We start from the raw sequence: 26,603 nt of genomic DNA on the forward strand, positions 1-26,603 counted from the left end.
CGGCTATGGCAAGATGAAATAGATTGATATGAAGAATGAGTGATTCTAGGAGGATTCCTAGAATCAAGGGATCAAGGATGGTAAGTATGACTGGTTAGCCAAATATGGATATATTCGGTTATGGAAAGGAATTAAGATTTCTAAAATTTAGGAAACCTTATATGGCAAGTACTAAGTAGGGTTTCAGCTAGGTCAATGGATGATGGAAGAAGGGTAAATATGGAATGTGATCGAATATGGTTAGTAGGGTTGGCAATATGGTGGCCGAATGATGTGTTTGGGGAGGTGGAATGGATGCAAGAAAATATATGAACACAATGAAAAATGTATGAACACTTAAGAACTTTGAATGAGCACAAAGATAAACAAATCAACTTTGATTCACGAGTTGCACAAAATTGAAAAGAAACCTCATATATTAATAAAATGAATCACACATATTCACGAATTGCAATGTGTGATTCTCTCCTAAGGATTCATGAATTGCACCCAAAAGAGCCCAAGTGCATAAGGACCGAAAATATTATCTCAATAACAATAGTCGTCCTCTAGGAAAATTGTCAAAAGATGTAAATGAAATGACTAAGGGTCCAATTTATAGAAATTATAAAGTTGAAACCCCCAAAATGTTATTTGAAAAATAAATAAATAAATAAAAATAAATGAAAGCAATAAGATAGTCTTGCAAGGGTCATGGTGGCCTGTGGCATGGAATGGCCCATGGATGGGCTAGTGTGGTTCATGGCCCACGGCTGGGCTGGTCTGGCTCATGGTTGCTGGGGCACGGCATGGTGCCGTGCATGGCCTACTGATGGGCATAGCATGGTGCCATGCGTGGGCTTGCTGATGGGCACGTCATGGTGTTGTGCATGGCCTGCTGATGGACATGGCATGATACCATGCATGAGCCTGCTGGTGGGCACAACATGGGTGTCGTGCGCTGATGCTGCATGGCCTTGGCAGGTGGCCTGGGCGTTGGCTCCGCATGGCCCAGACAGGTGGCCTAGGCGTTGATGCTGCAAGGCACGAGCTGATGCCATGCGCTGGATGGCATGCCACTAGCCTCGTTTGCAAGGCACGAGCTGGAGCCGTGCATTGGATGGCATGCCTGGTTGGGCTGCTGTTGGGCTGCACACATGTGCGTATAGCACTGGTGCACAAGCATGGGCTTGCTGCGCAGGAGCTCGCACAGGGGGTGCACATGCTGGCCGCGCACTGTCACTAACCTCGCTAGGCATGTGCATGCTAGGTAGCGTGCGGCCAGTAGCCTCACTGGGCACCTCATGTGTGTCAAGGCATGGGCCATGACACGCATATAGGCTGGCTATGGGGCTGTCTTGGCCTGTTAAGGTCAGTGTCGAGGCATGGTCCGGGGCCACTTTCCTAGTGATTCTAACAACTTGGCTTAGTTACCTGCAACACAGAAAATATGAGGGGCTTGGGGTGGAAGGGACACCTCCGATACCTAAGTTAGTTTTTTGTTCTTTATGAGAGTTTTAGTAAGCATGAGAGCATGGAGAGTGATTCTGACTTGGTGCACGACCTTTATATTGCTTGCTGAGGTGATCCCATATATGTAGTGTCAACGGTGCCTATCTTTCGTACGGGACCTCACACTGTCACCTTTTTGGGTTGTGGCCTTCTCAGGTAATATCCTTGAGGTAGGTTGGTGACTGCGGCCACTTCCCCTGCGTTCTAGTCAAGGATAGAGGATTGTGTCGCGCACCTTGTTAGGGACAGAGTGCTTCACCATGATCCCTACTTGCACATCATCTTAGTCCTTAAGGGCAGCATGACCTTATCATTACATGTGTGTGCAGAGCAATGTCAGAAATGCCGACGTACTATCATTCCACATCTACACCCTTCTTGTGTGATTGGGCCTATTTCCCCTTTGCTTGACTTGTGGGCTGTAACTCCCCGCATAATTACCCATTAAGATTAACCCTTAATCTCTCTTAGAATAAGCTTATAATACTATATTATATTTTGGGCTTATTATATAGTTTTTAGCATGAGAATTATTATTACAATTTTATTATTATTCTATTTTTTCTCTTTGGGAGTTAGTTAGGTTTATTTGACCAATTAAACTATGGCACTTAGTGTCATTAGTGGTTAAACTTGAGAGTTAAGCTTGAGTGGTTTAATAAGCAAGCCCATTAGTGCTCCACTTAAGGCCCTTAAACCTTTAGAATTTTATGGGCCAAGAATTAGAAGCCTTATAAGAGTTTAAGTCTTGGTGGGTTAGCCTTATAAAGACTTGGCCCAAATGTGAGGAAGGCATAAAGCCTTTTGGGCCTAACTTAGTGTTAGCTTTGACCCAAAACCTATTTACGTTAATGTAAGCCTTTCAAGCCCCTTTGTTGTGGATCTTGAGGTCTCTCATGACCTCTTAAAAATCTGGACCCAAAGCCTCCCATCAACCCACACCCAAAGCCCATGAATCATGCAACTCACTCTCATGGCCTTTTTAAGCCCAACACAAGGCCCAAAGCCTTGTCTTGCATTTTTACACTTCTAATCAAAACCCACATATACCATACCATTGGTTTTCTCAAGCCCACATTGTGCCCCACACCCCTAAGGAATTCTTTGGACCCAAAATTAAGTTTTGAATTTGGGTTAAGAGCATTGATCAACTTACTCATGATTAGTGATCTCTAAAATCATGTTTTAAGCTTAATTTCATTTTTAATTATTTCTCACCTTTTTTATCTGAAATTTTCTTGCTTTATTATTCAATTTCATCATTCTTAGATCATATTAGAACCCTTGATAATCTCCACATATGTCATTAAGGGTAATGACATGTCAAAACCCTTAAACCACACCAATCAACACCCATGTGTGCAATTGCCTAAACAACCCCTAGCCCAAACTTTTTGTGCCTTTTTCTCAAGGAAATTATTGTCTTTTAGCACCTCAAAATACCCTTCTCAATGCAGACCTAGTGTGGTGGATGAAATTGGTTCCAAGAACCAAACCAAAAACCCAAAACCGAATGCATCTAAACACTAGTTGGATGGAAAACAAATGACTTGTGTTTTGGTTGCACTTCTGCTCATGGCTGAGCCGCCACCTCATGTCACCTCCCTTTTCCTCCAATCCCCAAGAGCCCCCTCTAGTCATCATGGTGAACCTTGAATCAAAGCCACCCCAAATAGAACCAAAATTGATTGGCTTTTTATACAAAACACCACTCGGCAACCATCTCCATTTCACCCTCTTCTTTGATCTGCCCATGTATGATCACTTGGCAGCCAACCAAGCATCACTCCTTCACCTGAAAAGCCATTAAACTGTAGAGTTTTGACCTGCAAAACAAATCCAAGAAAATGAGACAAGGTAATAGTAAAATTGCCCAATTTGTTTTTCAAAAACCCTACCCAACGCATCATGGCATGCCATCATGCCTTGGTTTTTTTTTTCGGCACCACAGCAGCCCTGCACCCCCTAGCCTCCTTGTAGCACCTAACTTGATGAGATCATGATGGTTTCTAGGGTACTATTCACCGCACAAGGATGACACACACAACCAGCTTGGTGGCACTCATTACCCACCGCCCACTTCACCCAATCACCATGAACCATGACTAGCGTCCCCTCCCCTCTTGAGCACTATAAAAACCCCATCCACTTTCTCACTTCATCCACGCCTATTCTCCAGGATCCTCTTGAGTTCTTAAGAGCTCTTCTCCCCATAGTGAACAAGAGAGTGTAAACCAGGTGTTCTTAGTTGTTCTTGGGAAGTTTGTTGAGAGTTCTTGCATTGGGAGCTTTAGAGGACCACAAAAATTGTAAGTTTTCTTGCCCTAGATCTTAGTTTGCATGCCAAGTTGTGCTTTAAAGTGTTGAAGTGAATTTTAGTTGAGTTTAAAAAATGTTACCATGCTTAATTCAAAATCGAGTTCATTAAGGATTGATTAAAGCATCGTTTGTTTTTGCAGATTAGATGAAATGAATTGAGATAAAAGTTAAAAGTTAAATATAATATTATTAAAATATTATTTTTTTTAATATTATTTTTATTTTGAGATTTGAAAAAGTTGAATTGTTTATTTTATTTTGTGTAAAAATTTGAAAGAGTTGTAATGATGAGATGGCAATGGTTATGAAAGCAAACAAGGCCTTAAGCTGTGATTTTGTTTGTTTTTTCATTTAAATTCTTTGAAATACAACTTGCTGACCCTTTAACAGAGGAAAACAATATCATGAGGAACTAAGTTGTCAAAAATTATAATTTAGTGGCCACTTTAGCTTTAATCTCTTTTCCCACTCTCTTGTTGTTGGTCCACCCTTGTGGTCTTGAAGGAGGGGAGAATGTTAGGTGTATACTGAAGTGCATGTAGAAGGAACTGAAGAAAGCGAAGGGTCTGGAGCTTGTGATCGAGAAAGAAAGAAATGAAGAGGTGATAAAACGGTGCGCTCAATATTAATTAATAAAAAGGGGCCTTTAATACAGACGGTAGTAGTCATTTGGGAAAGTTAATAAAACGAGGCGTTTTTGTATCATAGTCATATGGTGCGTTTCAATCTTTACCGTTGTATATATAAAATACCTAAAATAATAGGATGAGAACGATTCTGAAGAATCTTGTAAGTTGTAAATTTTGGAGGTGATATTTTTCCTCGAAATAAAATCTGTCCGTACGATTCTTGAATTGAGTTCTTGCCATGGGCGCGTTTCCTTAATTAACAAAAGCCCCTAATCTTAAAAAACCATGGGATGTCTTTATAGACATACATACAATGGCAGGCCTATTATAAAACATAGAAAAACAGATGAATGCCACTTTTTAATTTTTTATTTATTTTTCTCCCGGTAGTACTTGCTACATACAAGCAGCAAGTAGGACGGCTACAGCAATCAGGAATGAGCCGAAGAAACCTCACTTTTCTGATCCAACGAAGTGTTGTCCCCTTTGGATAGGCTGATTGGTGCATCCATTGTCAATGTGGGCATCTCCAATGCGGGTATTATGGGAGGTTTTACTCTCCTCGTGACTGTCATCTTCAAACCTGCTGTTGTGTGGATTGTTGCTCCTGTTGTCATCTCAACCTGCACATCCACTAACTTCAGCAACTTGACTAAAACTCATATGAAAGATCAATCAGCCCCCCATCTTGGCGTGGTGGTAAAAGTTGACCCAGTTACGGATGAAAATTTCTGTCTATGCTATTGAGCTTTAATAGCTTTACCATGGAATATGGAGAACGTTTTGGCTACTGGAATATTAGTTCTAACATATGTCTAAGCTAAGTATCAGATCTTATAGTCCATTAAACTCTGAGGATATGTCAAGACAAGAAGTTTAGAAATCATGGTTAAGAAAAAATGCAAAATCACCAGCAGTTGACTTACAGGAGGAGCTCCAAGTGCCATTTGAAAGTTCAATCGGCGGACAAGCATTGCAAGTGCTACAACAATCTGCAAAAATATAAGGTAGAAGTTTGCACAGAAAAGTAAAGTCTATAACTGATTTCTATAATAATTACAGAGATATTAAGATATCCCTATACATTGACATCATTTTTTTTTTTTTCCGTAAGAGGTGATCATCCTACAAGCATTGATGATAAGGTAGTTTTAATATACGTACCTCATACGAAGCAAACAAGTCACCCACGCATTTCCGCGGTCCACCACCAAAGGGCAAGTAGCTGGAAAAAGACATTATCATCCTTTAATAAATAATAATGGGAGAAAGAGTTTGCATTTTTGTTTTTTTTAAAGAGAACATCCACCATTCCCCATCCCAAAGGAGGCAAAAGGAGACTAGTAAGCCTGCCAACAAATAACGGTATCCTGGACACTAATATTTTCTCTAACCAAATTTGATTCCAAGCATGACTTTAAATAACAGTGGCCCAACCAAATGTTGGCGTGGAAGCATGGAAATAGCAATACAGAAAAGGTCCAAACCCATACTTGGAGTGGAGATCAATTCAAAACAAGAATCAACACCAAGGTCATCCTGTAAAACATTTTTTTTTTTTTACTTACAAATGCAATTATAACTGAAAATGCTGTAAAACACAGCCTTAGTCTAAAAGGAAGAGATATGATAAATGAACTTATAACTCTGTGCATCATAGTGCATTTGCCACAACCATATCAACATGATTTAGAAAAAATTCGTGAGGGGCAACAAAGCATTTTCACTTGACAGAGTCAAACTACACCAGGTTAAAGCCGTCTTAAATTAGCAGTAATCTGAATTTCCACGTTCACAGGTACTTTGATGATTTTACTGATTCAGATTTTCTACTGTTGGCATGAGAGAGTTGGTACGTGTTATGTTGAAGTGTTTTACTATTTCCCTTGTTTCAGTTTTAAGTTGGTTTAAATTGGAGACAGTAATTTTACGGCTCACCCAATTTAATATCAAATGCAGACCTTTCCAGCACATGTTTTTACTTCCTAGGAAAATATTTCTACAATACTATGTAATACCCAGATGATGTGGTTGTGAATAGGAAGGTGGTGAATGGGGATACCGCATTGCTCGGAAGAGAGAAGTTCAAACCCTTTATTACTAATCCTAAGGGGCTCCAAATGTAACCTTGATTAGTCCTTCTGTAGTATGGGCCCAAATGTCGCTCATGCGTTCTTTGAATCGTTACAACCAATTTTTAGTATCACTCAAAGTTGCCACTGTAAAGTTCTTCTAACATCCAAACTCTCTCCACAAGCTGGTAGCACATCAGTTTCCACCTTTTCATCACCATAATTATCAAGCGATTGATTACTTCACGTCATCTTCTACCTTCTCACCTTCAGCCAAGTGAACTCTTCCTTGTGGAAATTAAATAAAAATATGGATGGCCACTCTCACAATAATAACAGAAGCCATAATCGCTGCCACTACAGCTTAGAGGCCCAACGCTAGAACTTTTGTCACCATTCTCTGCTCGGTCAATAATTATTAAGTCATCTCATTGTGGTTGGAATTTCCAACAACTTTACCATTACAAGGACATGATTAAGCAGCTTTTGAATAACAAACAACAGTAGGGTCTTGACGAACTATTGACAAGCAGTTCTTGTTGTTAAGGGCCTTCTCAGTCCAAGCTCATATCTTTGCTTCAGCGCACAAGGCATGTTTCCTTGCATCCTTAAAATTTGTGAGCCTGAAAATCCCGAAAGATAATGGGCTGTATGTTGTGCATCAGTCACATATGCCACCATGTTCATATTTCATTGCTTCAGTCCATGGAAGTGTCAGTATAAATCCAGCATATAACGGACAAGCAAAAAGTTCACATCTTTCTATCTGTATCATCCTATGTGAAAAATTTTGGCAAACCTTGAAGATCAGATTGTGCCTCAACAGGTAAGGGCCACAGACTTCAAATAACGACCAGCCTCAATTGCTGTGAACACAAAAGCCTTAAGCTCCTCTTCAAATCCATAGCATGAAACCCCCACAAAGTGATGAAAACTCCACCTGTTGCAAGACCCAATCTGATGTTATGATCACTGAGCCATCAGAATTCTCCAACTCAAGGATGGTAATTGAATATCTAAAGGTTCACAGCTAAGGGCTCCTCTCAGGTGTGATCCCCGACAAGGATATAAGGCCCTTCCAAACTGCCTGAGGGCGTTTCTGATCAACCTAGAAGAGTTATCCCCCCCCCCCCAAAATTCTTACCCAGAAACATTGGAGATAGAGGAAGGTCAGATGCCAAAAACACCTCTCCCCTCGTTGTGACCATAGTCCACACTTCAATTTTTGGTACTTCTAAAGACCCCTGAACAGCATCTTCAAAATCTACTCAACCCATATCTAATTTCTCCACTTCTGTAGAGGATTGGACTCTACCACTGTGTACTCCTTATTGGCTTTATCCTTAAAATTATCAATAAAACTGCTGCATATCATTAACAGGATGCAGTACCTGATAATCGCGGCATACAGCTTCGGGAATGGATGAAGTTTTTACATGAACAAGGTTTTGCTATTGAATTTGAAAATTCTATCCTTGCGTTTTCTCTATGATTGGATGCATTTTTCACATTCAAAGCTTATTTACAGCTTAATGATGTTTCTCAAATTTTGGAGGCTAGATCTTTATTTCATCCATCATATATCATATACCACCCCATATGTTCTCTATCTTAATCTAACTGTTATGGGTTGAAATAACACAACTGTAAATAATAAGTTGAAATATAGCGATATTAGCATATATTAAGAATATCAGAAGTAGAACTAGTTAAAATAAGAATCTTGTTTAACTTTTTACAAAAGGCAAGGTAATAGAAGGTGGAGATTAGCTGACAGCATCCCCAAACTTTGATGGCAAGGCTGATGCGATGGAATCGGAGAACTAGATAAGGAGTCGGAAAAAAGTTTTGGGTTGTTTACTGTATTGAGGAACAGAAGTTGGAGTTTGCCACACATAACCTTACAGATGTGGCCGCTGAGCGGTGAACCTCCACCAGGGAACTGATGGAGCAGGAGCTCACTGAAGGAACACCGATCACTTGGACGAGGTTCAACCAAGTATTCAGGAACCGTTTCTTCCCTAAATCTGTCAGGAGGCCAGAACAGGGGAGGAGTTTACTGATTTGATGCAAGGAGCAATGAAAAAATGGAAACAGCCGACCCTCTTTAGGACTGCTCGCGATCATCTTCCTGGTCACCTGATCTTGTACAAGACAACCAGAAGAAGTGAATGACACTCCACAATTTGCTGTCAACTAATTGTCCAATAGAAATCAGATTGGTATTTAATGAAGGAGACACCAAAACATTATTTAAGGAAGGAGAAATGTCACCTACGGCAATGATAGGTAGGGAACTACCATCTGCTGTGTGAATTTTAAGTGGACCAACATACTATGAGACATTAACAAGAGAGTGAGAGGTACTTGTCATATGGTTGGTGGCACCGGAATCAAAATACCAAGGTTTAGAGGCAGATTTGCTTGAAATACCAAAAGCTGAAAGAGCTGAGATGATAATTTTTTGGACAATTTCTGGTGTAATAGAGGTGGGATTTTGAGAAGTGGAAGCTGGAACATGAGAGGAAGTGGCCAAGGTAGAGCTGGCAGCACTAGTAGCCTCAGCAGCAGCTGAATAGGCAGTTTCTTGGCGACGTGGAGGACGTATTGGGCAATCCTCGATAATATGTCATTGCTTCTTGCAATAGTTGCAAGTTTTCTTAGAACATTTTACAGTGAGATGCCCATAACCTTTGCAACTATGGCATTGAGTAGTGCTCAAATCCCTCCCTTTGGTTTTTCCTTGAACTGCATATGCCACAGGAGCTGGAGTAGCTTGTTCCATGGTTGTTTGGGTCATCCATCTTTGCTCCTCTCGAAATATCTCTCCCAAACACATATCAAGTGGAGGCACAGGATCTCGGTTCATTAGATTAGCATGAATAAATTCAAATTCAGGCCTTAGTTTCATAAGAAATTGTGCCCGCATACTTGCTTCATGAACAGCTTGAATATCAGCCAAACTTGTTGCTGGAATTGAAGCGTATACAATATCTGTATACTCAACCCACAAGTTACAAAAACCAGAATAAAACTCCTCCACAGAGAGAACTCCTTGAGAGAAATTCGACATCTCTAGTTCGAGTTGAAATCTCCTAGCTGCATTATTCTGAGTATACAGCCGCTTGAGATGATTCCACATATCACGAGCATTCTTGAATAATCGTAAATTCAAGATAATATGGGGATCAACAGATCCAAGAATCCAAGATATGACTCGGGCATCCTTGCTTTCCCAAGAAGCCCGCTGATCTTTGTCCTCCGGTGCCACACTACTCCCATCAATATGACCCCAAAGTTCCTTTCCTTTCACCAATAGTTGAAACTGAAAAGACCACGCAGCATAATTCTTTCCATTGAATTAAACCAGAAGATAATCTCTAATTTCATAAGACATGATAGACAAGAAACCTTAGCCACAACCCTCGAGACTAGAGAAAAAAAATAGCCGCAATTCTGGAAACAGAAAACCCTAGCCGAGAATCTGGAAACCAGAAAAAAAAAAAAACCCTAGCCGAAATCTTAGAATCAGAAAAACCTAGAATTCTTGACCTTTCTCTGATACATAACAATTTTCTTTGGCTGAATACCTCCTCTTGCTCCTTCTCATTCATTAAATAGCCAAAAATAGATTACACAAATCAGAAATTTGAAATCTGACTTCCTATCCTAAAGGGATTCAAATCTTGGATAAGATATGTTTCCCATACTAATCTACTCAATCTAAATATTCAAATTACAAATCATATAAATCCTATACAGCTGTACAAATTTGTCTATACCCGAAATACATAGATAAAACATAGGAATTAATTCAAATAAATATAATCCACTAATATCAATCTCCATCTCACACTCCCGCTCTCTCTTGCGCACTGTCTCATGACCATCTTTGCACCTAGAAAGACCAATCTTTCTCTTTGTAACTCGCCATTCTCATCCATCGGCACTGACCAGTTGAAGCCAGCTCAAACTCACAGTTTTCTTCCCTTTGCCACATAACGCCTAGCTGAAGCCCATCCTCGCCCAGGCACTGGTGTTGCCCAGAACCCGTTGCCCAACCACTCTCCATATTTGGAAGGTATCCAAGTCGATAAACCATCATGCCATCAAGTCTTTGTGCCATATATCTCTCTCACTACCATTCTCTCTCCCTCTCCCTCTCTCCAAATTGTTCAAGTTAGCCAATAATATTTTGTGTGGCCTATTAAATGAAATTTCAGTCCTTAGTTCATAGTACACACCTGGTTAGAAATTGACGTGGTAATAAGTGTTCATTGGAATAGGTGATTACTGACCGTTAATCGTTGTTCGAAGCTACAAGGTAGATAACTATGTTTACACCCTTTGAAAGACCACTTTTTCTAAATTCCATAAGCAAATACAATTGCGCCCTTTGAAATACTTATTTTCTGAATTATCTAAGAAATAATGAACATGTCTTTATTTCTTCAGCATATATGTTTTACTTTTTTCTCAAATCTTGTGTTTAATGATTATAATAATATAAAGCCTATTATTGATAGCTCTTTTTATGTATTCCCGTAATATCAAACATGTAAAAGGAATTGTATGTATGCTTCCACTATGCCATAATATGTACATGTAGTAATGATTTGACTAAATGAAAGAAAGAAAAAGAAAAAGAAAACGAAAATGAAAAAGAAGCGATTGAATGATTGGATGCTTGCACAAATGGTATAATGACGGATAACAGATGATTGGTGACAGATTATTACTAATGGTGAATAACAGATAACACGGTGGATGGCAATACATTGCGAGACAAATGGGAGGATTACAACATAATGAAGTGAGCAGCTTCAACTAGACACAGGAAATGAACAAAATTACATTTGTAAAAAAAAAATAAAAATAAAAATAAAAATAAAAAAGATGAAAGAAAGGTTTTAAATATACCTGAAGTTTTGGTTTGTTTCATTCGGATTGGGTCCATCTAAAGGCCATCTTTCAGGTTTAAACATATCTGCCTCATCCCAAAGCTTTGGACTGCGATGCAGGTTCCAAACCGAAATAAAGATATCCTCACCCCTGTAAATAATTAACGAAAACAGATAAATATTTCCAAGACAGATAATTGAATAGAGAACAATGGTAATAACATCTAATAGAAAAACTCAAAAGCACAAGACAACGCATGAAACAAATGGAATGTTGTTTGCAAGACTGGAATCAATTTAAGTAGGCCTTGATACCATGTTAGTAATCAAACTATAAAGCCTAAGCTATCGGGAAGTGGGCAAATGACATTTATCACGCGCAAAAACACATAAATGCTAACGAGAATTATGCGGCATCCAATAATGGAACAGAAGGAAAAATCTCAGCCATTGATATCTACGAACTACCAATAGAAAATAAAAACTTTAAAAGAATGAGGGAGTATAAAAACTTCAAACAAATGATTTCTTGTTTGACGACTGGATGAAAATGTATAATAATTGGTACAAATAGTATTGGCAGTGGAATTAATAGGATATAACCTTTTTATGGGGTACTTCCCAAGGACATCATCCACAAGTGACCGACGAATTAATACAGGCGGTTGTGGGTAAAGCCTCAAGGACTACAAAGAAGGAAGAAAAGTGAAAAACAAAATGTCAATGCATGAAAGTAAAAGATTTTAAATCCAAAAATGTTGAAAGCATTCATCTTCTCACTTCATTGATTACTCGAGTTGCATACTTGAGTTTCTTCATGTCTTCAATTCTTGGAAACCGATCTCCTAAAACAGAATCAACCTAAACAATACAGTACAATTACATAATATCTCATAAACTGAAGTATATGTCACTCTTCTTGCTTATGATACAAATCTAGATGAATAAAACATTTTAAGATACCTCCTCTTGCAGCTTGGACATCACTCTAGGCTCCTGCCCAATCAAAAAGTAATGATCACCGTTACAAGGTAGAAATTTATGCAAGACATATATATTGTGCTCATATGCATAAGTATACACACATGAATACCCGCCCACACACCCACCCATGCACAAACACAAACTAATATATATAGCTATCATATTTGTACCTGTTACTCGAATTACTTGTCAATCCATTTGATTTGATTGGAAGAACATAATTAGGGCAGTTGTGTGAGCATACATGGTCATGCTTACAAACAGGAAGAAAAACATATATACATTCAAGTTGCTTGAAAGCTACATTGTACGTTCTTAATACATTAATTGTAATGGCGACTATCTGCACAAAACAATGAACATTACAAGACAGACAGTCAACTAAATGGTTATTAGACATTTTCCTTAAGTTTTGGTTTAACCAACTATTATTTTCCATTCAGCCATTGAAACTATCTAATGAAAATTGTTCAGAAAGTATATGCTATTTTCAATATTTGGTCATGTTCTACTACTCCAAGAAATTTCATGTACCAAAGCTGATGTAAATTGTTCACGCACTACAAGACTTAACGAAACCTTAACATACTTTACCTTGGAGAGAAGATAAAAGGTCCACGTTAATACTGCAGCAGATGTTTCATGCCCAGCTATAAGCATTGTCATCAAGTCGTCACGGAGTTGCTTGCTTGAAACCTAACAGAAAATTAGAAAAGTTTCAATCCTTTCGGCTGAAATAAAAAGATTTAAAAATCTTTTGGATCATACATCATCTCCTGATGCCAAAAGAAAGTGGAGAATACTAGGATCTTGTTCATTCACGTATTCCTCATGAAACTGTAGCTCTTCTTCATCTACCATCCTCTGCAGATGGAAACAAATATAATAATACGAAACAAGAACTGGTGAACTTAGCAGTACATGTAAAAAGCTGCAATTATTTTGATGAATCGCAGACTTGGCAGCATAGAACTTTGTTCAGTTTAATCGTGAATGGAATTTTAAAAAATTGATAAAAAAATCCAATTTTTAGAGTAAGCCAAAAAACAATCAAATTGCACATCAACTCTAGTGACTTGTTTTTTTTTTTTCTGACCTATTCATAAGAAAGAAAAAATGCACTTCTGCAAGTACAACTGCAGTATATTGTTCAACAATTGGTAATTTACCAAATTTTAAGGAGTGACTTTTCACCAAGCAAACATCAACTACTTTATTTGCTGCCACAAGCTTCCTTCTTATCTTTGACATTGCCGGAAACCTCAATTCCGTAGAGGAATTACAGGAGGTTAGGTGATTTCAATAAACTCCCACAAAAAAAAAATCCAAAAGAAGACCCTACTTTACCATGAACAGCACTAGGCAGTTTCTTTTTTTAACAAAGCGAGAATCTCATATAAGTTCCAGCACAAAGAAAGTCCAAAATCGTAATTTGGGAAATATTTTCTCCCCTTGCACAGTACAATGTGTTTTCTAACACTGAAAGATGATATCATGAAACTCTATAATTGAGTTGTATCGTAACAGGTGCCACAAAATAAATAAGTTACTGTATTCAATTAGGATTTTATCAGCAATGAAGACATATCTGAGAAGGTAAAATGTAACTTCTTAATAAAGGTGTCATACGGTTAGAAGATGGCTAAGATTCAAATAATTTTATATACGGATCTAATAACTCTTCTTATGGTTAAATTTTAAGCATTAGAATTGACAGAATCTGTCAACTCAGTTCTTTTAGAAGGTGACATACATATATATATATATATATATGGGCCTTTTTGGCCTTTACAACTTGATATTTAAATACATCAAGGTAGCTGTATTAGGCGCCCTATGGTTTTCAACAATATTTTCCTTGGGCATAACATTCAAGGATGAGGCATCTCCAATTGATATATCTCATGTATATTAAATAAAATAGTCTTTACTTATAAAATAAATAAATAAATCAAATAGTCTCAAGTACAATGCTAATGTAACCCCTTACTGAGTATAAAAAGCTTGGGAAGTAAATATTGGCACTGGTTAAAAGGTAGGCACCACAGCATTACTTTTGTATGAGCAAATATGTAACAGTGCACATCCATATGAATTGGACCATTATATACCGAAACAAGTTTGTATAGCACAGAATGCTGCTCCAACAGTTGAGGACTTACCTTACATATTGCTATTAGATCGTCAAGAATGTCATTAATCAATTTGAGTGCTGCAGAAACCTTTTTTTGCCGGGGTGAAATGTCTTTCCATATTGGAATCTCCCAGAATGGAATTGGAGCAACACTCCGATCTTCTGCTTCTCTCAGTACAGTGTAAACAGCCTGGGCTAGCAAAAATACAACATAAATACACATGCACACGTGCGCGTACGCGCACACACATGAAGCATATGCATAAAAGCAACATTAAAGAAAAATGAAATGCAGGAGGAAAACTAAAGCAGAAATGTACTCCAACAAACTGAAGGTAACATCGAAGGCAAAAGAGTGGACGACAAAAAAATACCTCAACTATCCCAGTATCATTAGTTAATGAATCAAAATCATAATTAAATACTGCCTTGCCAATGATGTCCAATGTCAAACGTGAGAAAAGTGACTCCATCTCAACATCTTCCCCATCAGATGCAGCAACATCTAGCTTCTTGCAAAGCCTATCTGTAGCTTGTCCGAAGAGGTTAATCATAGCAGCCACATACTACAGATAAAAGTAAAAATAACCAAAAAAAAAAAGTCAACAGCAAAACAGGTGAATGATAACAAGGTTCAATATTTCTTATTGCCTGAATCGGGCTCACCTTCCACTGAACTAAAATATTATCTTATGTATGCAATATTACTGTTAGAAATAGCCTCAAACATAGAGGCATTACAAAGGCACGTTACTTCTAACTTCTACGCCTCAGTGTAAATGACATTTTTCTTTACTTTTCTTTTCTTTTTCCATCCAGTGATAAAGCTGCTTTTTTTCTATTTTCTTTAAACCGTGTTCCTTTCCTGAAACTAATATCTTCTTCTCTTGCTGTAACACCCCAAACTTTTAAGGTTTTTACTTTAGAAAATATTAGGAATTACCTCATACTTCGGGTTTCTATTTTTAGAAAGGAAATATGGATTAGATCTGAAATTGGGCCTTTGAGCCTATGTCCATTGCTTTGGGTTTAATTAAGGATAAATTCGTGAATAGGCTAGCCTACACTTGGATTGAATACATTATTGGACCCACCGTCCCATATTTTATAGAAGCGTAATTTAGGTGATGGATATGCATGCCCATGAGCCCATGAGCCCATGAGATGTCCTGCAAGCCCATTTGATATTTAGAGAATAAGTTAGCCCATGTTCAATGGATAACAGGTCCAAGAATTTGTGCAAGGACGCTTCTATTGGGTAAATGGGCCAGCCCATACATTTACTACAAGCCCATTGGCCGTTTAAGATGGCCTTCTTTTGGATTTATTGGGCCCGACCTATGAAAACTTCAAAGCCCCTTTAGTTGCGGGCCTAGCCCATTTAGAAATGCACCACACCGGATTCTTACGCCCAGAAGGGCAAGAACATCCAACTCATCTGGGTAGTTGAGCACCACCGAAACACCAACCTCCTAGGCAAAAAGCTCCTTAGACAAATTGGACTTCAATCAAAACTCTCTCTCATAGTTTGAATAGGACAAGGCAGACCACTCGCTCCCAAATTCCTACTGCTCATCGGGACTCCTTCACTTCTATAGAAACAACTCATGTTCAGAGTCTCAGACCCCTTCCATCTATTCTCCTCATCATATCCCTCTCAATCCACGTTCTCTCAGGTTTTGCTTCACGTTGCACTGCACCACAGCAAGGTCTCCCTCTCCTGCGTGCTGTCACCCTTGCCCAGTTGCAGCAAACTATCTCTGCTTTCTCTCAAACCAGCAAGCTCAAGAACGCTACAACACCTCTCTCAAATTCGCCATCAGTTCTCTCTCTATTTTTCTTCCATCACAGCCAGCTCTCTCTGTTGCTTTCTCACTGTCCTCTCAGCCTCACACCATAGCTGCACCAGGTCACTGTCCTCTCTCTCTCTCTCTCTCCTGTTGCTTCCAAGCCCATCTCTAGCTCGCAGCACTGTGCACGACATCAAGAACCAGTGAACCAACAACTCAGCCCTGCCGCGCCACCATGAAGACAAGCAGAAGCCAAGCTCTACCTCACGCTCAGTCAACACCAGCCACTAGTAGCAAGTCCCATATGTGTTACAGCCAACAACATCTCAGATCAACTGAAAGCAAGTCCCACCACAAAACTGTAAACTCACCCTCTTTTTCTCCATACAGTAACTCTCTCCCGTAAACCCTTTAGGTTTAATATTATGGGTGTAATTGTGACATGGGAAGATGACTTAATCAAATATGTGTTACAGATGCTTAAGCAGGTCAAGTTGGATTTATAATTATGGTTGATGTTTATAAGAGGGAAGAATATAATTACGTGTTACAAGCACTGTGATTTTAAGGAAAATATGTTTTTGGATGTCGGCCCTCGGGTAGTCCAATTAAGTGAAGTTCTAGTCTTTAAGTTGATGGTGCACAGAATGAGAAATTGATGTGACATTATGTGTGATGATATAGGTGATTATCGATGCGCAAATTGTTGCTCGGAGTTGTATGGTAAATACCATGATCATACCCTTATGTGTGTGCGTGTGCGTGTATCTATGTATATTATATATATAGTGAACAATGTTTTTGAAGTATAATGTTTTGTATAGCCCTTCATTGTAAGCCCCTATTTACGAACCCAAGTTATGATGAAAGTGATTCTTGAATGTGATGTTAAAATGTGTTTTACATGTATCATGATATGTCTTCACTTATGATGTTATGAAGATCTATATTATTATGTATTTTACATCCATCATGATAAGACAAGAAAGATATGAAATGAAAGCAAGTTCATGATTGAATGTATGACGCTTAAAAGATGTTGTAAGGAAGAGGTACTTTCCTTGCAAGGAAAATGGTAAAAGATAAGGCTCCTGGACCTGATGGTTTCTCTATGGGCTTCTTCCAAGAATGTTGGGAGGTGATTAAAGAAGATATATTGAAGGTGTTTCAGGAGTTGTTCTTGGTTGGGAAATTTGAGGAAAGTCTTAACACCACTTTCCTTGCATTAATACCTAAAAAGGTTGGGGCGATTGAGATCACAGATTTTCAGCCTATTAGCTTAGTGAATGGAGTATACAAGATTATTTCAAAAGTGCTTGCTAATCGGTTAAGTGAGGTTTTGGGAAAGATTGTGACTAAGCCTCAAAATGCTTTTGTTAAGGGTAGACAAATCCTTGATGCGGTTTTAATTGCCAATGAATGTTTGGACAGTAGATTGAAGGCTGGCAGCTCAGGAATTATGTGTAAGTTTGATATAGAAAAGGCGTATGATCATATTAATTGGGATTTCCTTCTATATCTACTGGGTAGGTGTGGTTTTGGTGAAAGGTGGAGGTCTTGAATCAACTGGTGTATATCCACGATAAGGTTCTCTGTATTGATCATTGGCAGCTCAGAGGGTTTCTTCCAGAGTTCTCGTGGTTTGAGACAAAGGGATCCGTTATCTCCTTTACTTTTTGTTATTGTTATGGAGGCACTAAGCAGGATGATTTCAGCTTTGTTGGCTAATGGGTTTGTTAGTGGTTTCCAGATTGGATCTCCTAGTAGGGGTATTACTACTATTTCTCATTTACTGTTTGCAGATCATACGCTTATTATGTGCAAGGCTGATCGAGGTCAGTTGCGGGCTGTGAAGGCATTGCTGCTTTGTTTTGAAGTAGTGTCTGGTTTAAAAGTGAACTATGATAAATCCGAGTTAGTGTCAATTGGAAATGTTCAAAATATTAGAGAGTTGGCTGACACATTGGGTTGCAAGATAGCGTCTATTCCTATGACATACCTGGGACTATCGTTGAGTATAGCTTCGAGGGCGTGCTCGATTTGGGATACAGTGATTGAAAAAATAGAGAGGAAACTAGCAGGGTGGAAGAGAATGTACTTGTCGAAAGGGGGCCAGATTACATTGATCAAAAGTACACTTTATAATCTACCCACCTATTTCTTATCCTTATTTCCTATACTGGCAAGTGTGGCAAGTGTGGCGGGTCAACTTGAGAAGCTACAGAGAGATTTTCTGTAGGGTGGCTTAGGAGAAGAATTTAAATTTCATCTAGTCAAGTGGGAGATGGTATGCCATCCTATCTCTAGTGGCGGTTTGGGTATTAGAAATTTGAGATTGTTTAATCGGGCGTTACTTGGCAAATGGTTGTGACGATATATCAAGGAGCCAGAAGCCTTATGGAAAACTGTGATCGAGAACAAATATGGTGGTTTAGGGGAGGGTTGGTGTACTAGAGAAGTTAGAGGGGCCTATGGAATGGGGCTATGGAAGCATATTAGAAGAGGGTAAGAGGTCTTTCATTATCACACTAGATTTCAGTTGGGTACAGGCTCCAGGACCAGATTTTGGAAAGATGCTTGGTGTGGCAACAATGCTATCCAAGATTTGTTTCCTATACTTTTCCTAATAGCAAGTGCCAAAAATGCCACAATGGCGGAGGTTATGGGAATCTCAGGAGGGAGTATTAACTGGAATATCAATTTCAACCGAGCAGCATAGGATTGGGAGATGGGGAGTTTTGTAGATTTTTAGTCTTTTATATTCTTGTCGTCCAAATATCCAAAATGAAGATGGTCTGTGGTGGATTCCTGCAGGGAGAGGGGTATTCACTATTCGTTCCTTTTATAAGGTCGTCACACAAGTGTCTGAGATACAGTTTCCCTGGAGAAGGCTTTGGCGACACAAGGCTCCTCCCAAAACTTCTTTCTTTGTGTGGACAAGGTCATTAGGCAAGATTGTCACTACGGATAATCTGAAAAAGAGAAGGATAATCATTGCAGGCTGGTGTTGCATGTGTAAAAGAGGGGGTGAATCAGTGAATCATTTACTTTTACATGTGAGGTAGCCAGGACTCTCTGGAATTAGGTGTTTAAAAGGATGGGCCTTGCGTGGGATATGCCGGAATCCGTGGTGGATATATTGGCTTGTTGGACCTCTATTCGAGGTGTGCAATAGTTCAAAGCGATTTGGAAGATGATCCATATTTGTATTATGTGGTGCTTGTGGCAGGAGCGCAATGAGAGGACATTTGAAGACAAAGAGAGATCTATGGCAGAGCTAAAAGTTTTCTTTTTTAGGACTCTTTGTACGTGGGCCATTGTTGTGGACTTTAATGGCATGGACCTTCATAATTTCTTAGTTTCTAATGCGCCTACGTAGATTGGCAGTTGTTGCCCATTCTTGGATTAATAATACTTGTTTTACTTATAAAAAAAAAAAAAAAGATATGTATGACGCTTAAGATATGTAATGGTCTATGTTATGATATGTATGATGGTACCAATTAGGGGCTGAGCAAAAATTCAAAAATCTGACTCCGCTTTGACTCCGACAAAGCAGAGTCGGAGTCGGATTTTTTTTAATTTTTCATTCAGAGTCAAAGGTGTCGCCACACCAACTCTGACTCTGATCCAATCCAACTTCAACTTTATGCTTCGACTCCGACTCCGACTCCGACTTTGCCTTCCAACTCCGATATTGTACATACGTTATAAAAATATGTATTTATCTATATATTGATCATATATACTAGTATAGTTATATAGTTATATAACTAGAACTTATATAGTTAAATTCAATAATATACTAGTATGAGCTAATTATTATAAAATAATATACTTATACTATAATATAAATAGATTAATAACAGTTTAATATATGCAAACATCATAGTATTACTACCATACATAATCAAGTATAGAAATAAGTTAGACACTAGCATTGAAATAAGTTTAGTATAACAAGTTAATAACATATAATACTAATTTATTAAAGTATAATAACATGTAATTAGACACTATAGTATAAGTCTAGTATATAAATAAATTAGACGCTGGTGTAGAAATAACTAATAAGTCTAGTATAATAAGTAAATAACACATAATATTAATTTACTAAAGTATAATAACATTAAATTAGACACTAGAAATAAATCTAGTATAAGTTACACACTAGTAAATAAATTTTTTCTTTTATAAGTTAGACACTAGGATAGAAATAAGTCTAATATAATAAGTTAATAACACATAATACTATAGTATAATAACATATAATTAGACATTAGAAATAATATGTAATACTATAGTATGATAACATGTAATTAGACACTATAGTATAAGTCTGGCATAAAAATAAGTTAGAAATAAGTGTAGTTAAATAGCTGCAAAACAATGGATCATTTACTTCTACATTGTAAGTTTGCAAAGGCCTCATGGAATTACTTTTTCAGCAAAGTGGGATTAGCATGGGTTATGTTGGAGATGTGGTTGACCTACTAGCTAGTTGGAGATGGATCACAGAGATACCACATATTGCAGCTGTGTGGAAGATGGCTCCCATTTGTCTACTTTGGTTCATTTGGACTGAAAGGACTAACCAAAATTTTGAGGATCGAGAGCGCTCCTTGGAAGAGTTTAAGAGTTTTTTCTGGAAGACTTTATTTATGTGGGCCATTATTATAAACTTTAATGGTCTCAACTTTCATGATTTCTTTTTAACCGTTTGTAGTTCCTAACTAGGTGTAATCACATGTATACTTCCTGTGTACTTAAGCTATGCCTATTTCTATATCAATAAAATATCTTCTTACTTATAAAAAAAAAAAAATAAGTCTAGTATAATAAGTTAATAACATATAAATTGTAATACTACAATATAATAACATATAACTAGATAGTAGTGAATTAGTATTTATTAATAATCAATACTAACAATTATAAAAAGTCCACAAAAAAGTATTGTTTAAAAATGGGCTAAATATGAAGCTAAAAAAAACTAAAAAAAAAAAAAATACAAATACGACTCTGCTCCGACAAGTCGGAGTCGGATCGGAGCCTACACAAGTTGGACTCGGAGTATTCCGACTCAGACTAGGTCGGTGCTCACCCCTAGGTACTATTAAGATAAAATGGCAAATTGCAATGCCAAGATAGGCACACTGGTATTACACCTAGTGATTTCATCCTCATGTATGGGATCCCTAACCTGAGTCCTCAGGCAGAATCAAAATCACAAGAATTACTAAACCCCAACTCATGGGGGTCAATAATAGGTACCAGCCAATAAGGAAAGTCAAAGATAAGTTTGATGAGTCTCTTAACATGTTACATGTCTATAAGCACGTTTCTCCAGAAATCCTATGTTTAAATATGTTTCCTATATGATGTGTTGCTTATTGAGTATTCAACTCATTTTTATTCTAATTTTTTAAAAACCCTAGATAATGATCAATATGAGGATGAAGTTGCAAGACAGGACTTGAGTCAATTTGAAGAGATTGAGGCCTAGATTACGATGGATTTTTTTTATTTATGCTTTTATTTATTAACAAGTTATTTTCTTAGCACAAGGATTCTTAAAAGCGATAGTAGCATCCCTGTCCTTACGAGGGACAAGGTGTTACACTTCACATAATTGGAATAATTCCCATTATAATAGATAGATGACCCTTTTTCCTATTAAAGGTAAAATGCATCCACTCATTCATATGGAGTGCACTAATCTATTTACAAACGAAGTGTGCAATATCATGCCTCATTCTTTGGCCATTCAAAACTAACTTTACATGAAGAGTAATACTAGATATAGTTCTAGGGTATGCAAGTCCCGCACACTCACTTTGAAAAAAGTGGAGTCCACCATGAAAAAGTTAGTTTTTTCACGTGGATCCCAGATTTTGGAGTGCACGGGGTTTGCATACTTTAGGGCTGTATAAATCATTTCCCTCAGATGAATTGTATGATTAGCTTAACAAAATTATTCGATGGAAACACTTTAATCACAAGAAAAGTTTGGTACCCAAACAACATAAAAATGAAATCAACAAATCACTTAAGTCACCTTCTGATGCAAAGATGGCACTATAGCACGTCTCCGAACACGCCATATCTCCCCATCAGCAGGGATGAGCCCCTTTCCCATGACAAATTCTAGAATTTCAGCCAAAATACCCTGACATCAAAGTGTTAAAAAGCTGCTGAGAAAGAAGAGGAGGGAGGGCAAAGAATAAGCATAAGGAAAAAGGGCACTGGGTTTACCTTTGAATAAGCCTTTGAGTTCTCCTTCAATATATGTTTTGAGATGGAAGGATCGGAAACAATTAGAAATGACTACAACCAACATGAAGGGGTTGATCAAAAATCCATAATGGCCATGCCCTAAATGATCAAGTCAATTCCAGACGAAATATAAATACAGATAATAACAAACCAACCTTTGGTCCAAAGTTCAACCTGAAAATTCCACCGTATCTGAGGTAAAGTTCATACAAGGGGATGAAAAAGGCCTCATTCCTAATGGCACTAATTGATCCTTTTGCCTCCGGGATCCTTGGACAATCTCCATGGTTATTAACCCAACCAAATAAAAATTCCAGCACCGCATTTGGAACCCCCAACTTCAACAAACTTTCCTTCAGCACTGATGGAAACCTTGCAAAACAAAAGACAAATACATGAATACCAATCCCAAGAAGAATAACATCCACGCATTTCAAGACATACCAATCCCAAGAGGAGAAGAAGAAGAAGAAGAAGAAGATAATCGCTTCTTTACTTAACATATTGGTATTATGATCATTACATATTTTCTTTTTACTTACCAGATGAAAACAATCATACACATAACTCACAAGTGAAATAAAAACTAAAGGATTCGCCGTTTCATGTGAATTTGAACATATCCAGATGAATTTTCCCCGCATTGAGTAAAATACATATCACAAGGGTGACTACGGTATGTAAATCAAAAGTAATGTGGTACAATTCAAGGGTCTTAAAAGCATACCCGGATTGCGACACAGTGAAGTCCCCCGAGGCAATCCGGGCTGAGAGCTCTGCGAGCCGTTTTTGTTCAAGAAGCCGTTCAACGCTCTTGACACCATCGTCCACAGAGTCAGGCTCCTTCCCATTGGAAGAAGCGCAAGCGATGGTAGATAACCCACGTAAAACTGCAAAACACACACATACACACACACAAGCGAAAAAAATCTATTATTGGGATCATATATATAAAAGAAACGTGGGCGGAAAAATCGTTGAAGGGGAGCAGAGCAACCTGGATGTCTTTTCGCGTACAAAGGGGGAAATCGGGTAGTGGGATTGAACTTGCGGATACGAACAGGTTTGGTTGAGGAGGGTGCGGCTCTAAAGAGAGGAAAATTGGCAGCCATGGAGACGGACTGCCCGAAACGATAAATCCAGAGGTAGGTGGCTTTGTTAGTGAGTAACAGACTAACAGTGGCAGAGATGAACGAATTGCAATGAGAGTAGAAGAGTGAGTACTGGGAGAGTGATAGAAAAGGCCAGGACAGGATTTTGATGATAAGAGCACCGAAACGAAAACGTGGCCATCTTCAGTCTCTAACACCGCTAAATGATAGGAGGGAATCTCTTACACGCTTCATTTGTTAGATACCCAACAAACCGCCAAAACAAAATCTCCCCCATCCGGAAGATCCAGTTCTTGGAGTATTCCTATTGGGTTCTTTATAGGTTTCATTTGGAACCAAAAATCCTCTCAACTCCTCTCAACTCATTATTACAACTTTTTCAAATTTCAATACAAAATATAATAAACAATTCAACTTTTTCAAATCCTAAAATAATAATAATAATAATAAATAATATTTTAACAATATTTTATTATCTCAACTCAACTCAACTCAACTCACTTCAACATCCAAACGCAACCTATATCTCCTCTGTCTCTATAATTTAAAAAGAAATTTAGAGTTTTGAAAAAAAATCCCTCTCCATCTCAATCCCCATTTTTTGGTTAGAATTTATAGTATATACAGTCATTTCCCATTTTAATTTTGGACTTTGTTTGACGAAACGGCTTCTCATTTTTTCTTATGTTGCCATTACTTTGTCTGTATTTTTTTTTATTATATTGACTATTTGGTTGCCGATAAAGTGATGCTACTTTGACACTTTTTTTTTTAATTACTATATTTCTCTCATTGTTGTCCAATCATTTTTTCTTGATCGATCCATTCATTTAGATTTGGGATTGTGGATTTTTTAGGATGATCTGCGTTGGATTTTTGGCTGTGTTAACTGTTTAGCTGTCGAGAAAGTGATGAGCAATTTCACACAGATTTTTTTTTGTTAAATTTGTTTCTCTCATTGTTGTCCAACCGTTTTTCTTGATCAATCCATTCATTGAGGCTTGCCATTGTGACTTTTTGAGGATACTCTGCGGTGAGTTTTTGGCTGTATTGACTCTTTGGCTGCCGAGAAATTGATGATGCTATCACACGGATTTATTTTTTTAAAATCTATTTCTCTCATTGTTGTCCAACCGTTTTTCTTAAGAAGAATTTGGTAGAATTTGTAGTTGTAAAATTGGTAGAGTTTGTGATTATGGAATGGGCGAATCATTGTTTGTGGTTATCCATTCATTAAATTTGTCTGTATGTTTTTGGCTGTGTTGAGTGAATTTATTGCTTCCCAACATTACTTTTTTTATATCCAAAAAATGCATAATGTAATTCACAAGTATTAATAGGACCTCATTGATATGGCGGGGTAATACTCACCTGGATTGCCATATTGTAGTTTGTGGTACTTTCCAGAAAATGCAATAGACGTTCGGGTGGGATTTTGCAGCCATTCGATGTGAATGGCTCATTGCTTACGCATGCTATCAATGTTTTCACTATTTTGAGCTCCATTTATTTATACATTCGATATAAAAATGCACTGGATAAGAATGCTCTTATTTAGCATTATTGTGATTTGCATTGATGGTTGTTTTATATGAATATGTGAATTGGTCAGTTCTGTTACATTGTTTTTTCTTGTGTCATTGTTTTGTGTTATGTTGTGATAGAGAAGTAATGTGTAAATTATACCCCATCGGCTGTGATGATGACAAATTATGGTGGGGATACAGGAAATTTATGGTCATTTCCCCAATAGCTAGTAATCCGAACGGCCAACAAGAAGTGGCAACAGGTTGTTGCAGCCATAAGAGGGTGGCTAAATTTCGTAGATGTCACCATTTGGTTCCTGAGCCGGCAATGGAAAAACTTCAAACTTCATAGTTACGTGTCTAACATTTTCATGCATTTTTAGAGATGGATTCACAAGACCCAGACATATGTACTTCACCAATCTCCTAAGTGAAGATACTCAACTAGACTCCACTTACGGTGGGCAAATTGAAAACTCTCATATGACTGTTGATGACTCTCCACCCCTACCTCATAATGATCCTATCAACGTTAGGAAATCAGTAAGGGGTGCGAACTTCACCCCCGAAGAAGACAAGTTACTTGTCTCCACATGGCTTAATTGTGTAGTCTTGATGCCGTCCAGGAAACAAACCAAAAACACTCCCAACTTTGAGAAAAAAATTTTGAATACTTCCAACAATTTAAAGAAACCACAAATGATCGGACCATAAAGTCTTTAATACATTGGTGGTCGGTTATTCAAAAGAAGACAAACAAATTTTGTGTGAAACTAGCCTAGGTTGAAGGGTTGAATCAAACTGGCATGACTGAGCAAGACAAGATAGACTATCCATACTCTTACTTGTTTTATGAATAATTAATTATTTTTTTTTACATTGGTTTACCATAAAGTTTTTTGTTTACATGCAAGTTTGACAAGGACAAGGTTATATACCAATCGCTAGAAAAATGCTCCTTCCAGTTTGAGCATTGTTGGCACTTGTTGAAGGACCAACCTAAATGGATTTGGCGTTCCACAAAGGAGGATCCAAAGCGAAGGAAGACGATGTTCCCGTCCCTGACCTCGACTTGATGTTTGGGCGCTACGGTGGATTCAACTCTTGATATCGAGGCGGATAATGTGATAGATAATGATGTGATCGAATTGGACCGGCCAATGGAAAGGAAAGTTGAGAAAGGAAAACGAAAGGCCCAAGGCATGTTAGCACATGAGATTATTGTGCTCAGCAAGCTGAAATATACGTTTTTGGAGGAGTTACGTGCTCAGGAGAAAGAGTATTTTCACTTTAAGGCCGAAAATATAGAGTATGACAAGGAAAAAAAAGTTAAATTTCAACCGTCTTGAGGATGAAAGAATGAGGTTGG

At 38.0% G+C, this 26,603-nt stretch overlaps 1 protein-coding gene across 1 annotated transcript; it reads right to left on the reverse strand.

Moving 5' to 3' along the window:
* Window positions 1–4,714: 4,714 nt before the first annotated feature.
* Window positions 4,715–23,993, reverse strand: LOC108988820 (protein LUTEIN DEFICIENT 5, chloroplastic). Its single transcript, XM_018962194.2, has 16 exons — window positions 23,594–23,993; window positions 23,324–23,486; window positions 22,752–22,968; window positions 22,576–22,647; window positions 22,379–22,489; window positions 14,905–15,096; window positions 14,559–14,720; window positions 13,165–13,260; window positions 12,991–13,092; window positions 12,376–12,408; window positions 12,193–12,273; window positions 12,016–12,098; window positions 11,432–11,563; window positions 5,604–5,664; window positions 5,366–5,431; window positions 4,715–5,062 (listed from the first exon to the last, which is right to left on the reverse strand). Exons 1-16 carry the CDS (start codon window positions 23,706–23,708, stop codon window positions 4,871–4,873), a joined length of 1,878 nt encoding a protein of 625 aa, XP_018817739.1. The 5' UTR covers window positions 23,709–23,993; the 3' UTR covers window positions 4,715–4,870.
* Between the last annotated feature and the right edge of the window lie 2,610 nt (window positions 23,994–26,603).

Source organism: Juglans regia, chromosome 11, assembly GCF_001411555.2.
Source record: "Juglans regia cultivar Chandler chromosome 11, Walnut 2.0, whole genome shotgun sequence".
Classification (NCBI taxonomy): Eukaryota; Viridiplantae; Streptophyta; class Magnoliopsida; order Fagales; family Juglandaceae; genus Juglans; species Juglans regia.